Source organism: Myotis brandtii, unplaced genomic scaffold (assembly GCF_000412655.1).
Source record: "Myotis brandtii unplaced genomic scaffold, ASM41265v1 scaffold112, whole genome shotgun sequence".
NCBI lineage: Eukaryota > Metazoa > Chordata > Mammalia > Chiroptera > Vespertilionidae > Myotis > Myotis brandtii.
This window is the reverse complement of record NW_005353838.1, coordinates 13,331,960-13,347,889: the sequence shown is the minus strand read 5'-3', so window position 1 is coordinate 13,347,889 and position 15,930 is coordinate 13,331,960. Positions and strand designations below refer to the sequence as shown.

Genomic DNA, 15,930 nt, shown 5'->3' with positions numbered 1-15,930 from the left:
ATGATGTTAAATGACAATTTGAACAACCTTAAGCAATTTCTGTCAATATTGTTTCCCCCGATATTCTAAACTTAAAAAAAAGAAATCTGTGCAAATTTTTATGATACTACACATTCCATTCTATAATTTCTATTTTGTGGAAAAAAAATATATGAGCTATTTTAATGACATTCAACCTCCACACTGAAGTTTTTGGTACATAAATGGACATAAAACAAGAATATTCTGCTGTCAGTGATATGGTGACATGCTAGAAAGTGTTATTGTTGCATACCCAAAAGACAGTCTCTTTTAATAAGATGAAGTTAAGGCAAAGATATCTTTACCTGGAAACTAAAATCAATAGGACTTCAGATTGTGGTTGTAAGTAAACAAAATAGTATTAGCATCTGTCACATTGTAGAGCTTAATAAAGGATGACTGTAGTTATTTCATTGTTGTCACAAAGGCAGCCTGTAACTAACGATAAAAGGCGAACTAGTTGAAAGTAATCTTTCCCCTTATATTTATATTGAGTAAGTGATACATATGTGTATATACATACTTATTTTTCTTTTTTAGGATGTACAGAAAGTCCTATCACATGGTTGGTTTGGCATATCCAGAAGCTGTCATAGTAACATTAAAGGTGAAATAATTTCAATTATTTTAGTTTTCCAAATAGTTATGTTTTTAAATCTTCTTAAAAGTGTCAGAGGAAATGAAAATAGGTCTTTGTTGCAGCTTACATATTGGTATGTAAAAAATATTTTAACCATTTTACAGAATGTCATGTGTTCCAAATTACGACTCATTTTAGACTTGAGGATTGATTTTCACTAACAAACTATATCAATGCATATGCATGTGTGAGTACACATGTGTGATTTTTTTCCCTATGTTTTATTTACATGGATCTTGAATTCAATTTTGACAGCACCAGGACTTGTCAGAATATACAAATTTGGTTTTGTATATGTTATAGAAAAGTTGAATGCATTATAAAAAGATGTTTCAGTCAAGAAACGTATATGGAATAAAATTGTCCAGAATTTTAGGTCTGAAAAAATGTATAAAAAGTAAGAAAATTAAGAAAGAAAACAACAACATTTACAGAATGTCATGTGTTCCAAATTACGACTCATTTTAGACTTGAGGATTGATTTTCACTAACAAACTATATCAATGCATATGCATGTGTGAGTACACATGTGTGATTTTTTTCCCTATGTTTTATTTACATGGATCTTGAATTCAATTTTGACAGCACCAGGACTTGTCAGAATATACAAATTTGGTTTTGTATATGTTATAGAAAAGTTGAATGCATTATAAAAAGATGTTTCAGTCAAGAAACGTATATGGAATAAAATTGTCCAGAATTTTAGGTCTGAAAAAATGTATAAAAAGTAAGAAAATTAAGAAAGAAAACAACAACAAAAAAAAACTATCTTTCTTGTTTCTTCTTTTCCTATGGCTGCCCTAGTCTGAGACCCAATTGCAGTATTAAAATACTTAATGTGTTAGAAATACTAATGTGTCAAAACTCTGAAGAGGAAAGGTTTTGGCTCATTTACTTCTCTCCAGTGTGTGTGTGAGTGTGTGTACACTGTTCCTAGCCATTATTTCTACAGAAGCATTTTGAAAGCTCATAATTCAACATTCCTTACTTTTTTCTATCACTTAATTTGGGTGGAAGAATTTCAACTTTGTCTTCTCTACGTCTTACGGTGGTTTTCCTGTACTAACCAAGAATTAAAAGATGTATTAAACTACTTTACTAGCTTAAATTTTTATTGCTTTCTTTTGTCATTTGATTTCCTTTTCTGTAACCCCTTGAATTTGGTTTTCCTTTGCTACATATTAGATTTTAATCTTATTAATTTAAAAAGATAGCTTGTTTTTCTTAGATGCTTTTTATCTTTATGTTTCTGAATCTGATATAGCAATTATTATGTAGCTGAAATGTCACATTATAGGATATTAATTACTCAGCTCTTGAGAGATTTTTATTTCCTCAACTATGGGAAAGTATATTATTTATTTTAAGAACCTTTGCTTAGAAACCAACTCACAAAATATTTAAGTATGAGAGAATGTAAATGTTTTTCTAAAATATACTATAGAAAAAACATAGGAACTATTAAAGAATATTTTACTTAAATAATTATTATTTCCTGAAATACCTCCTTATTTTCTTTGTTCTCAATCTGACAAGTCAAAGCCAAGCATCTGCATTAGTTTACAAAGGTAATCATCATTGTTGATGAAAAATCCCCAAGAAATGGAGAACTAACCTTTTACCCAGTGGGAAACCCCTCATGGGAACTGTAAACAGCAGCCTTGTAACGGTCTGAACTAATTCTTCTGTGTTGGCTTTGGAATTTGATAAAAGATTTGTTGGCCTCCTTTGAGCTTTCCTGATGGTAAAATGCCTTCTAATAGAACTTTTAGAGACTTGCAACTGACAAACAGATAAAGCAAGTGTTTAGGGATCAACTTGGGGCCAAACGCAAGGAATTTAACAAAGGTACACAAGCAGTTCAGTAAATATTTCATTGGTGTTTCCAAGTGATTCAAAAGACGATTTGAAGTTATTGCTATGTTTCAAAAGAAGTAAGTTTAAAGGAGGCTGTGTGAATGCTTTTTATCAGATGTTTTAGATTAGTTTCAGCAAGTGAGATGCAGCACACCGTTGGCCTCCATAAAATGTGGTAGGTGAGTGAAGCTCTAAACATCGCCTGCTCAAATTCAAAACTGATGCATAGATTTACGGTTGTCCGCTGACTTACTAATATTAACCCTGCAGTGTATGTAATCAGACCTTCTTGGCTAATAGTTTCTGATAATCATTAGAACTGACTTTGCTGCTTTTCTTTAGGTTTCTTAATTTCAGTGATTTATTTAAAGTTTGAGCTTCGGTGCTGGAGCTCAAACTTCACATTGAAAGTTCCCTCAGGATGTATGGGACTGATATCACCTGCTACAAGGCCATTTCAAGTTTTTTGCCCTGGAATTACCTTAAGCAAAACCATGCAGCAGCAAGAGGCGCTTTCCTAGAATACCTCTTTCCCTCTTCCTTCCTGAGGGAATTGCCTGAAATGCCAAAATTACCATCCTCCTCCTCAATCAAAAGACCCACTTCCTTTATCTTCCCATCTTTCCCTGGAGGAAAGTATAAATGAATCCGCCAAGGTTAGAGTGAGTAATAAGGTAGCATATACTTGCATTTGAAAAGAAGATATAAAAATATCAAAGATTTAAACCAAATTACTAAATCCTATGGTGGAATTTCAAGCAACGTAGCAGGTAGGTGGGTGGGAAAGAGAAATTTGAGCTGTCTTCCTTTTACCCCTCAATTAACATCACCTACATAAGGCCCACTCTGGGGAAATTAATTTAGGCATAAATTTGGAGCAAGATGTAGGATCAGAGAAGTATTAAAGTGTTCTCAGGCTTATTGCACCTTTTGATTACCTTGGGATTAAGGAGACAATCTTACCCCTACATTAAGCCTATGGCCTCACTTTTGTGAACCATAGACACTAAGTGGTCTTGTCATATCAGACACTGGTAAAAATATATTCTAATGTGCTGATTTGAAATCTGGCTGGCTGGATGTATAATGCCTGATCTTTCCTATAATTTTTCATAGAAAGAAACAAAACTGTATGAATTTGCCACCTGAAGTACTTACTCTTTTTTTCTACAGGAAGTTGACAAATGGTCTTTTGATGTATTTGCCTTAAATGAAGCAAGTGGAGAACATAGCCTGAAGTTTATGATTTATGAACTGTTTACCAGATATGATCTTATCAACCGTTTCAAGGTCAGAAACATGGAATAAAAGGGAAATGCTCTTAGAATTAGTTATTTGAATAACAATGAAAATGCAGAATATTGAGTCATTTAACCAGTGCACTCTACCGTGTTTCTAGTTGACAGGTCACAGAGCTAGGGGGAGGAGTTCATCACCTGAGATAGCCACCCTCCCCTACTCACTGACATAACTATATATCCACTTGGATACCATGAATCCATTATAATCTCGTTCCAATGACATACCAACATCCTCCAGAATCACTCACAGGCAGCCATGTAGAGATTGAAAGCTATGTTTTAAAGAAATATGATCTTCTGTGATCCTGAGACACAGAAAGAACCTTTATTGTCAACCTTTCCTCAACCAAAACGAAAGGGCTTCTAATTTACTTCATTTAGAGCCATTTAAACAACAGCTTTGATCAGATTTCTGAGCATTCTGCTGTACCTTTCATCATTATGTATGGAATCATGCTGTTTTTAGAGCTGGAAGGTACTGGGAGGACATTTATTTTAATGTCTTGTTTTGCCATCGATGGGGTGCTCTTGTGTACCCACCTGCTACTGGTGGAAGTGGAGTTTTTGGGGTGCCATGGGAAAAGGAATTTTCTGAGGCCCCTATGGGAAGTTGAGGTATTATGGAAAGCTTTATTGATGATATAAGATTAAAGAGGTTCCCTTCCAAGATCCCATCTTCCTCTGTCTCGCCATGGAAAAAGTCCAATCTTGGCTTCAGTGGAGCTGGGATTAAAGCCACTGCCCAGAGGTTCCACTCCATATGAAAGCACAGTCCAGTTTAGCATCTGGCTAGCTTAGCTTGTGTTCTCAGCTGCAGTCCATTGCGTGTGGGGTCCACATGGCCAATGCAGCTGTTGAAGGCCACATGGCGGGTGAGTGCAGGTCAAGGAGCAAGAGAGTGCAAAGGAGTAGGAACAAAGCAAGAGAGAGAGAATTCTTTTTCTGGGGATTATAACTGGGAATTTAACCAATTAACCCAGATTTCACACGCTTGCAGTAGCTCTGCCCCCTAGTTAATTATCTATTTCCCAGGTTAAACTGACAGGCAAGTACCTCTCCTCTGGCAACCCAACTTTACAGCTCATGTCCTATGTCCCCCAGGAGGGGGGAAGGGAGGGGTGTTAATCCCCTTGGAGCAGCGGTTCTCAACCTGTGGGTCGCGACCCCTTTGGGGGTCAAACGACCCTTTCACAGGGGTCGCCTAAGACCATCGGAAAACACATATATAGTTACATATTGTTTTTGTGATTAATCACTATGCTTTAATTATGTTCAATTTGTTACAATGAAATTGGGGGTCACCACAACATGAGGAACTATATTAAAGGGTCGCAGCATTAGGAAGGTTGAGAACCACTGCCTTGGAGGGACAATGCTCTGATTCCGTGAGGTGTGAAGCTGTAGCTTCCCAGTGACCATGTTTATAATATCTGGCCTTCCCTTTGCTCTTTTTCTATCATTAATGTTAATAAACTAGCTAATTATGTTGAGACAGTATTACAGATGGAAAAACTAGACTTCACCAATTCTAATAGGTAAATTCTACCCTTTTAAGAACTAGCTTTCTGACTTGACACTGGAAGATATAAACATTTAAAGACAACAGTATGGGTAAAACTGCCATTTCATCTACCTTAGTTAAACACTTGGGGGCTTACAATCCTTCTCAGAATTGAAAGCCAACAGGTTGATGGAGTGGTTTTTCAGAATAGTCCACATTGACCTTCAAGAATCTAACTCACTAATGTGTCCTCTCCCTAAAATTGTTGTGTTCATGTTGATTTAGAGCTGCTCTTTTGGTAAAATATAATCATAATTATTACTTTCCACAGATTCCTGTTTCTTGCCTAATTGCCTTTGCAGAAGCTTTAGAAGTTGGTTACAGCAAGTACAAAAATCCTTATCACAATCTGATCCACGCAGCTGATGTGACTCAAACTGTGCATTGCATAATGCTTCATACAGGTATCATGGTAAGAACGGCTTTGTAACTGAAGTTTGTTGGTTTAATGAATAATCCATAACATTCATTTTTCAAAAAGTATTTTAACTTAGTGAAAAAAAGATACCCAGAAGCAAATGAAAATATAATGTGAGTTTTCCAAAATTTGGACTATTGAACATTTTTGTTTGTAAATTCATTTTCCCATAGTAATCAATAAAAAAAAAGTGACCTAAAGAAAAAGTCTTTGGAATGAAAGTTAGTTACAGTGTTCTTCCCTTATATCATTGTGTTCTTCTAAACTGCCTCAGCAGCCTTTTCTTTTACATACATTGCTAATCACAATCAAATCCTAATGAGTATTTGGGAAATTATTCATGTGAATTTTCCCAAAATATCCTTCCTCTTCTTTGCAACTGAATGAATCAATAGATAAGTAAATAAATGACTCAGCAATGCAAATTTGGGGTCAACAAGGAGTAGATGATAGGAACCAGGAGATTGCCTGGAGTTTCTATAATGTCTCAGAGTTTAGGCTGAGTCCCAGGTGAAAAGAGAGAAGCAGCTCTTCTGAAGGTTTCAAATTGAGTGGGTTCAAAGGGGTGTGGGCCATGTGAAATCCCCAAATCTTAGTACCTTCTTGATTCCATGTGCATCAACCTAGGCTGAGGTGGTGTCAAAAAGCACGTAAGGAGAATTTTCCACCAAACCTCAGGATATGATTGTCTACCTCTTTAGAATTCAGAAGTTGTACCATTTCTATTGGCAAGGGTCACTGGCACTCAGATCTATGTAACTAGTACTCTTTGGGGGCCTAGAGAACCTCAATACTCATCTTTCTCCACCAGAGACTGTGTTCCTAACTTGGTGCCATGCAGAGCCCCTAGAACCACACACAGTAGGTTGGCCTGGAGATCTTAAAAACATATAACAGTTACATAATTCTCCAAGTTTATTATATACAGAAAATTTTCATTATTATTTCATTTTCACCCAAGAAACTATAGGGTGTTGTTTAATACACATATTCATTTGCTATGGTTTATCCAATAGTGTCTCGTGTGATGTCTAAAAAATTGTCTCTTCTTTTTCATCTTCCTTTGCCTCCAAAATGCTGCAAATCCATCAATGCCTTGGGCTCAGATACCACTACTGCCCCATGTTCCAATGATTTGTTGCTCCATAACAAATTGCTCCAAATTTAGTGGCTTAAAACAATAATTTATTAGTATATCTCAAGGGTCTGTGGTTAGAAGGGTCCCAACTAGAAGGCTATCACTTGGAGTCTCTCCTGTGATTTCAACCAGCTAGCAACTATGACTGGACATGTGAGGACATTACTGAGCAAGACATCCATGATGGTTCACTCACATAGCTGGGTTGATAATGGCTTATGTCTGGGAGCTCAGCTGGGCTCTTAATAAAGCATTTTCTTGAAATCTCACCAGCAATTCAATAGAAATATGCATTTTATGACAAGACTAGGGGCCCAGTGCATGAATTCGTGCACCTTGAAAGGAATTATGGGCCACAAGGCTGCGATAGGCACAGGGGCGGGTCTTGGCCCAGCCTCCATGCCCCCACCCGGCCCCTCCTGCCATGGTCCCAGGTCCCCTGTCTGCTAGCAGCCCCACGCCTGCCGCTGCCACTCCCACACACTGATAGTGCCAGCCCCACTCGCACCTGCTGATGGCGTGGAGCGATTGGGGCCAGCACCAGGCACCGGCAGTGGGTGTGAGCGGTGGCTCTGGTGCTGGCTGCAGGTGCGAGTGGGGCTGGCGCTGGCAGTGGGTGCAAGTGCCAGGTGGGACCATGGCACACGGAAGCAAAAAATTTTCAGTAACCACCAGAGGCTCGCCCCGATAACAGCAACTGGCGCCCCACCTTGGTCTGGCACCCCCGCTCACCTGCTCCACCATCCTGCCACAGCCAATGCCCGCCATGTTCTGCACATGCCTCCTGGTGGTCAGCGCACATCATAGCAACCAGTTGTTCGGTTGTTCCACTGTTTGGTCTATTTGCATATTAGCTTTTTATTATATAGGATTACAAAGTAATATGACCTGATTTGGAGTTAAGTTCTATTTGGAGGGAGGTAGAAATCTCAAAAGCCTTCATTGATACAGTGGCATGAGCCTCTTGTGACCTTCTAGGCTGAACTATGTCAACCTCATACTTTGTGTTTTTCTGATTCAAGTTATATATGGGAGCATCACTGAATTAAGGTGTAATTGTGCCCATTGGGCTAGATCAAATGTAGTCATGGTGGGACGTGGTCCTTGGTTGAGTTACCATTCATTCCAGGAGTATGATTGACATTTAAAGGGAGGAAACAAGTTACCAATAATAAGTAGAAACTCAAACATTCAAAGATATAACTTTAAAATAGTGTAAGTTTTTTCAAAGTAGTCTGTGTAACCTTCTCCATACCTGTTTGTCTTTCTAGCATGTGTGCACGTGCACACACACAAACATACTCACACACATAGACATACTTTAAAAGCTCTTTTGATTTCAAAGGCTTCATGGTCATGGCTGTTTCCTGCACTCTTGGCTTTCACCTGGTCTGATGTGCATGGCAATTAATGTGATAAGGAAAGTGTCCCTGACAGCTGTCAAAGCTGCTGCACTCGCCGAAATTGCTTTAACGTCTTCTTGGTTTGACCTGCTTACTTGTTCCTTTCTAAGGCCTTGCTCTTGACACTGATAGTGAGGTGGCATACACTTCAAGTATTTGGCATTTCCTTTTTTTTCTGAATTCTGTGGCTTTGAAAAAGTTAACTGAAAAATTGAATATTTAAGATTTACTCTTTAATGAAAACTGAACTGATTGAGCTTCCTCAGAACAAGATAGAATAGAAAATAATGCCTACTTTGGTATGATAAAATATCTGCTGAATTTTGAAGTATAATGTGAAGATCTATGCTATTTAAGCTGGGGGTATAATCAGAATTTTAAAAATATGATTTTGCTTAAGTCCTTTTTTTTTGTCACAAATGTAAAGGGAGATAAAAAAAAGAGTGTCCTATTTCACCTCCAAGACAGAGGTTCTGAAGGTGAGACTGAAAAGCTGAGGAATGTTGTATTAGTGGGGAAATAGGGAGATTCAAATACACAGTGTGACTTTACCCTCAGACTTGCAAGGAAGACTCATTCCAGGTTACAACAAGCCATTCCAACTTCTCTGGAAGGCTGAGGAAATCTGGCCCCGCCTGGCACAGCTCCTACGAAGTAGACGTCAGTAAAGATGACACAGTCACTTTTTGAGATGACAGTGACTTACTAATTGTAAATATAACTTCGCTCTAGCAAGTTTTGAAAACTTGTTTATGACTTTACTCATCCTTTAGCAAAAAAAAAATATCAGTGGGTTCTTTGCTTATCCCTTATTTTGGTCATTAAAAAAATTTAAAAATTAAAATAATCTGGCGGGAGACTGTCAGTATTGTCCTGGATCTGGAAAGTACATTTGAACTAGAGGGAGTAAGGGGAAATGTTATGATGGATGGTGAAAAGAAAGACAAAATAAATTTACAAATTTATTGACTATTTTGTCAAAACTAGGTGACACTACCAGCTTGACTGTTTTTGGAAAGTTATTTTAAAAGGCTTTTCTTTAGATGAAAAAAGTAATGATAGGTGGATGTTAATTTCCATCCACATAAAAATATCACTTCAGTGTTTTGGTTGATGTGCTGCTGTTTCCAAATGGTCTTATCAGTGTGACATTTAAGGAGCACTCCAGGAGCAGCCCAACACTGTCAGGTGACGAGTGCAGCCTGTCACTTGCCAAGTGTTCAGGGGACCATTGCCTGAAAGGGACTGTGGTTGTCCTTCAGTTTGTGAATGTCATGTAGACACCCTGGGAGTGGGCAGTGCAGAGGAAAGCCCATGCTAGTGCACCCTCTGTCTCCCACTCTCTTTTGTCCTTTGGTTGACTTGTAGCCCTGAGCCACAGGGACCTTGGTATGGGTAGCTCAGTCCATTTGCTGAAGAGCAAATGCTTCACTGAGGGCTGCCACGCCACCTCCAAATGTCTCTGAATATGAAATCATCGGGGCCTTGGAAGGGGAACGCTTGCCTTTGATGGCTCCTGGCATTGTGTTCTCGATAACACTAAGAGTAGAAGAAAAAAACATGACTTGAAATCTATTTCCTTTGGAAACTGTAGTCCACTTACTACACCCAGAAATAGCCTCCCACACACTGAAATTACTAAGTTTTTCTCCAAGCAATCTACAGAAAACTTGCCATTATGTTTCTATTCTACAAACTCTGTGGAAATTCTGATCTCAGAAATGACTTCCCAGACAGCACTGTTTGGAAGAGTGGAAAGAGTGTAGGCTTTTGAGGCCATCAGACATGGGCTTGAAACACTGGTCCATGACTTCCTAGCTTGTTTGCTCTCTACTTTGGTTCCCTTGTCACTAAAGTGCAGTTAATAATACTGAGCACATTGTAGTATGACAATGAGGAGTCAATGATATCATATGTGTAAAGCACCTAACCTAGTTCCTGAAATATAGCTATTAGCACATAAACTAATATTAGTAAAAATCATTAATTTATTATTATTATTATTATTATTACATAGTCGCTTGCTCTACTGGGTAAATTGTAGCAAATTATCTCAGTCTATTCAAAGGCATAGAGAAAAAAAAGTGCTCAGCCCTATAATTTATGATAAAAGAGTTGTTAATTATGGTCTTTGGTCACAGCAGGAATTAATAGGTCAATGTGATTTTCTGATGTGAAATTCTCCCATCCCTAGACATACGTACTGTCTCTCTCTCTCTCTCTCTCTCTCCCTCCCTGCCTTCCTCTCTCTCTCACTCACTCACCTATGAAATGAAATTCTCCCATCCCTAGACATACGTACTGTCTCTCTCTCTCTCTCTCTCTCTCCCTCCCTGCCTTCCTCTCTCATGGAATAATTCATCTATGAAAATTAACATTATGCATCTTAAATCAAAGCTCTATTATATTTTACTCATCAATATATCTGGTTAAATTGTCCAGAAATTCTGCTTTTGAAACTTTAAAAGAATATATTCAGTACTAGAGGCCTGGTACACAAGTTTCATGCATGGGGGGGTGTGTGTCCCTCAGCCCAGCTTGCACCCTCTCCAATCTGGGATATCCCTCTCACAATCTAGGACTGCTGACTCCCAACCACTCACCTGCCTGCCAGCCTGATCACCCCCTAACCACTCCCCTGCCTGCCTGGTTGCCCCTAACTGCCCTCCCCTGCCGGCCTAGTCACCCCTAACTGCCCTCCCCTGCAGGTGTGATTGCCCCCAACTTCCCTTCTTTGCAGGCCTGGTCACCCCCAACTGCCCTCCCCTCCTGGCCATCTTGTGGCGGCCATCTTTGACCACATGGGAGTGGCCATCTTGTGTTGGAGTGATGGTCAATTTGCATATTACCTCTTTATTATATAGGATATTGCCTCCCTTAAGTAAAGAATGCTGTTGTCATTCATAGAAGAAATATTGTAATTTGTGGAAGGAACAGAAACCAGAACAGGACAGATTTTGATTTGAATTCCTGCTCTGCCACTTGAGAACTAGGTGATCTTGGGAAGTTTAGGATTCAGCTTTGTTATCTGCCAAATAGGGATAAATATATTTACTTACTAAATGGTCTGTATAGGGTGGTTATAAAAATTAAATGACACCATCTAATTAAAAATTCAGTTAATATTAGTTCCTTTCTCTTCCCTTCTGTCATCATTGTGTATGCGATTAATGGCATTCGTATCTCCCTATAACATATATGAGGACTTTCTACTTTGGAGTAAAGCCACCTGAGCATTTCTCTAGGCAAAATGCAACCTGCAGTGTGGATGAAGCACAGTCTTGTATTGCTTATTACTCGTCAGGAATCAGAAGAACCTAGGTTATGTACTGACCACCATTCTAGTTGGGAAGAGTGATATGATTCAGCCTCATTTTCTCTGACTTTGTCCTCGTGAATCATTTACAAAATCCATAATTTTAAGCATTCACTTTCTGAGTTAGCATTCTCATTTGATGCCAGTGTAAAGTGAATCGGCAACTAAGAAGCTAAAAATAAGCTCAAAATTCTACTTTTGCTAATACAAAATAGATGTATTTTAATTAAACAGTAAAGCTCGTGTTTCTCTCTTCCCAAATTATCTTATAATGCAAACTTTATTAGTAAGACTAGAGGCCTGGCGCATGAAATTCATGCACGGGTAGGGTCCCTAGACCTGGCCGGTGATCAGGGCCAATCAGGTTCCTGCCTCCCTGACTCCCCGCCTCCTCCTTCCCTCACTCCCTCAGCACCCCACTGCCACCACTGGTCGCCCACCATGTTCCACACCGCCCCCTGGTGGTCAGCGCACATCATATAGAGGGATTGAACTTCCGGTCTCCTGGTCAAGGGGACAATTTGCATATTAGCCTTTTATTATATAGGATTATAGTGTGGCAATACATAAGAGGATTCATGGAGGAAATACTATTAAGAGGCAGAGATTAATGAGACTAAAAACAAGAAACACTTGTAGAGTAATTTTGACGGCTAGGAAGATAATTTTAAATACTTATGGGATAATCTATGATTAATATCTATTTTCTATTTACCTTTTTACAATTTTAGCTTCATAGTCTATATTATTATGGTAAATGTTAAGTGTTGCTTTTTTTAAAAATCACAGTTAAATATGTAAATCTTAAATATATATAAGAAATACTTAAGAAAATGTGTGATTTTTTTCTAGGAACAATTTCCTTTAATAAAACAGTGGGTTTCTGGGAGTACAAAAACTGGTTTAATTTCAATTCCTGTTCATTTCATGGTGCTTAATTCCACATTCTCACTGGGGACATTGGAGGCTCAGTCCCAGTTCAACCTATAATACAGGCCTTTAATAAGGTCATTTTCTTTCTTTTAATGGCTCACAATTAAATGCACCTATAAACACAGAGCAGTTAGTTAAATCAACTCCTTTTGATTCTGAAAATAATTTCTGCTTCAGTCATCCATGTGTGAGGCAGTTATTCTTGAATTGCAATCACTAAAGATATGTTAGCTCACTATTATTTTCCAGATTGAAGACTTAAACAGTGCATTTAAGGTAATAAGCTTAGTAGAATGCCAATTATTCTGTATTTTACTATGTGGCAAGACTTGCAATAGGCACAGTGCATACATTGACTGTAAACTTCTTTTAAAAATCACAGGGGGTGATCATTAATTCTATTTTCATAGGAACTGTGGCTGGAAGGGAAAAGAACTTATTTGTCTAAGGATTAACAAAGATTTAAAACCAGGATTGTCTGATTTCATATCTTCACCAACTACTCCTTACTACTTCCTCAAAATGCAACACTGGTCCAATTCAATTCAACAGACAAATATTAAGTTCCTACTACATGCCAAATGCCACGCTAGCTTACGTGAAAGATACAAAAAATCACAGTTAAATATGTAAATCTTAAATATATATAAGAAATACTTAAGAAAATGTGTGATTTTTTTCTAGGAACAATTTTCTTTAATAAAACAGTGGGTTTCTGGGAGTACAAAAACTGGTTTAATTTCAATTCCTGTTCATTTCATGGTGCTTAATTCCACATTCTCACTGGGGACATTGGAGGCTCAGTCCCAGTTCAACCTATAATACAGGCCTTTAATAAGGTCATTTTCTTTCTTTTAATGGCTCACAATTAAATGCACCTATAAACACAGAGCAGTTAGTTAAATCAACTCCTTTTGATTCTGAAAATAATTTCTGCTTCAGTCATCCATGTGTGAGGCAGTTATTCTTGAATTGCAATCACTAAAGATATGTTAGCTCACTATTATTTTCCAGATTGAAGACTTAAACAGTGCATTTAAGGTAATAAGCTTAGTAGAATGCCAATTATTCTGTATTTTACTATGTGGCAAGACTTGCAATAGGCACAGTGCATACATTGACTGTAAACTTCTTTTAAAAATCACAGGGGGTGATCATTAATTCTATTTTCATAGGAACTGTGGCTGGAAGGGAAAAGAACTTATTTGTCTAAGGATTAACAAAGATTTAAAACCAGGATTGTCTGATTTCATATCTTCACCAACTACTCCTTACTACTTCCTCAAAATGCAACACTGGTCCAATTCAATTCAACAGACAAATATTAAGTTCCTACTACATGCCAAATGCCACGCTAGCTTACGTGAAAGATACAAAGATTAATAAGAGCATGCCTTTGGCAACTATGAGACACAACAGTTATCACCTCCTTCATTTGTGGCCTCATGGACCTACAGTGGCTTCCTCTTGCCTTTTATACTAGATTCAAATTCCTCAGCACTAATCATTACAATCTGTCAACTCTTTCCTATGCGCTGCACTATTTCCAATCTTACTTCACCTGACTCTCCAACACAACTGTACTATAAAGACTTCAATTTTCATATAGACTTCTACAGGGTCATTCAACATTTGCTCTTTTTATTTTGAATCTCTCTGTTCCCAACCTTACATTTAGCTGCCAGTCTTTGTCCATCCTAATTCCAAAAATCCACTGCCACACAATAGACATTCTATCTGCCCTTCTATTGCACCGTTATATTGTGACCATTATTCAAGTATTCATGTAGTTTACGTTATATTTTTCTGTTGCTCTGTGCAAGGTCTTTAATTATTTGAAGTGTATGGAATAAGACCACTAAGACCAAGCTTTATGTCATTGTGGATCCTCCATTTCTACCACTGAATCTCAGTGTTGTCCAATGGGACTTTCTGTGATGACGAAAATATTTTGTATCTTCACTGTTCTGTATGGCAACCACCTGCCACATGCGACTATTGAGCAGTTGAAACATGGTTACTGTGACAACAAAATGGAACTTAATTTTGTTTAATTATATTTATTTTTAATTTAAGTAGTCACATGTGGTTATATTAGAGCAGTAAGAGTGTTATACAAAATGTGAGTGATAAACTATTGAATTATGTAAGTGGATTTATACTAGTATGTAGTGAAATTTTGGTAAACCATCCAACTGATAACAAAAAGGTCAATGTATATGAAGCAGGTGGTCTGGAACTTATGTGAAAGCATTCGTTTTTAATTGTTAAGTTTAATTGTGCAGTCATAGAATATATGTGCTATGAAGAGTAAATTTGGTAAATCCTTAGAAATGCCTCTGTCTTTAAATATAAAAACTAAGTTCAGTTTCTCTAATGGAAAATTTTCTCATAGTAAGGTTTTCTACGAAAGTTGAGGTCAGAGACATTTTATTCATATATGAGCTGTATGTTAAAATTCACTTACCTGTAATTGATTTCATGAGAACCCAAATTGGTAAGGCTATGAATTCAAAATCCAGTCAGGGTTTAACCATTTAAATAATAAAAAATTACTTTCTTTCCAATTAGCAAGGAAAATTATATTGTATGGATTTTGAACTTATAAGACATGAAATAATCTTTGACCTCATGAAGAATTCATTATTATGCACAATTAATGGAGGTGAAATAGAAAAAAACTGTATTTAAAATAACACAATCATGTGATTAATTATACTGGATGCACTGAAAATCTTTTTTGTGGAATGACAACATTGTCTCTGCTTTCTAAACCTATTGGAATCTTTCTTAATTTACTAGCACTGGCTGACTGAACTGGAAATTTTAGCAATGGTCTTTGCTGCTGCCATTCATGACTATGAGCATACAGGAACCACAAACAACTTTCATATTCAGACAAGGTAAGCTAAAAATAGTATTAAATTTTCTAAGTTAAAACTTGAAATTTATTTTTCTTCATATGACTTATTTTAAGAGGATTTAAAAATAATGAAGATATTTAATAAGAATAGGTTTAATAAATTTTAGCAAAATGTCTTAAGCTTTAAACACTTCAATCAATTAGATATTATTTATCAAGAATTTTGAATGTTTTTTGTGGCATATTCAGCAATTTAAAGAACCTAAAGATGTGTAATATAATTTTTCTCTGCCCAAAATTTACACTGTGAAGTGTTATACGAGCCAGACATTTATTGAGACAAACCTTGCAACTTGTTGTCTAAGGCAGTGGTCGGCAAACTGCGGCTCACGAGCCACATGCGGCTCTTTGGCCCCTTGAGTGTGGCTCTTCCACAAAATACCGACTTCTGCGCATGGGCCACAAAGTTTCAATCGCAC

The 15,930-nt window shown here is 37.5% G+C and overlaps 1 protein-coding gene across 3 annotated transcripts in view; it reads left to right on the top strand.

Moving 5' to 3' along the window:
• PDE1A (phosphodiesterase 1A, calmodulin-dependent) overlaps nt 1-15,930 on the top strand; it is a 255,007-nt gene that overhangs the window by 198,829 nt on the left and 40,248 nt on the right. For all 3 annotated transcript variants that reach the window (XM_014546520.1, XM_005857657.2, XM_014546522.1), the window contains 4 exons: nt 562-628; nt 3,692-3,808; nt 5,652-5,792; nt 15,391-15,491. In XM_014546520.1, the coding sequence (XP_014402006.1) occupies nt 562-628; nt 3,692-3,808; nt 5,652-5,792; nt 15,391-15,491 (426 nt within the window). The remainder of the gene's footprint in view (nt 1-561; nt 629-3,691; nt 3,809-5,651; nt 5,793-15,390; nt 15,492-15,930) is intronic.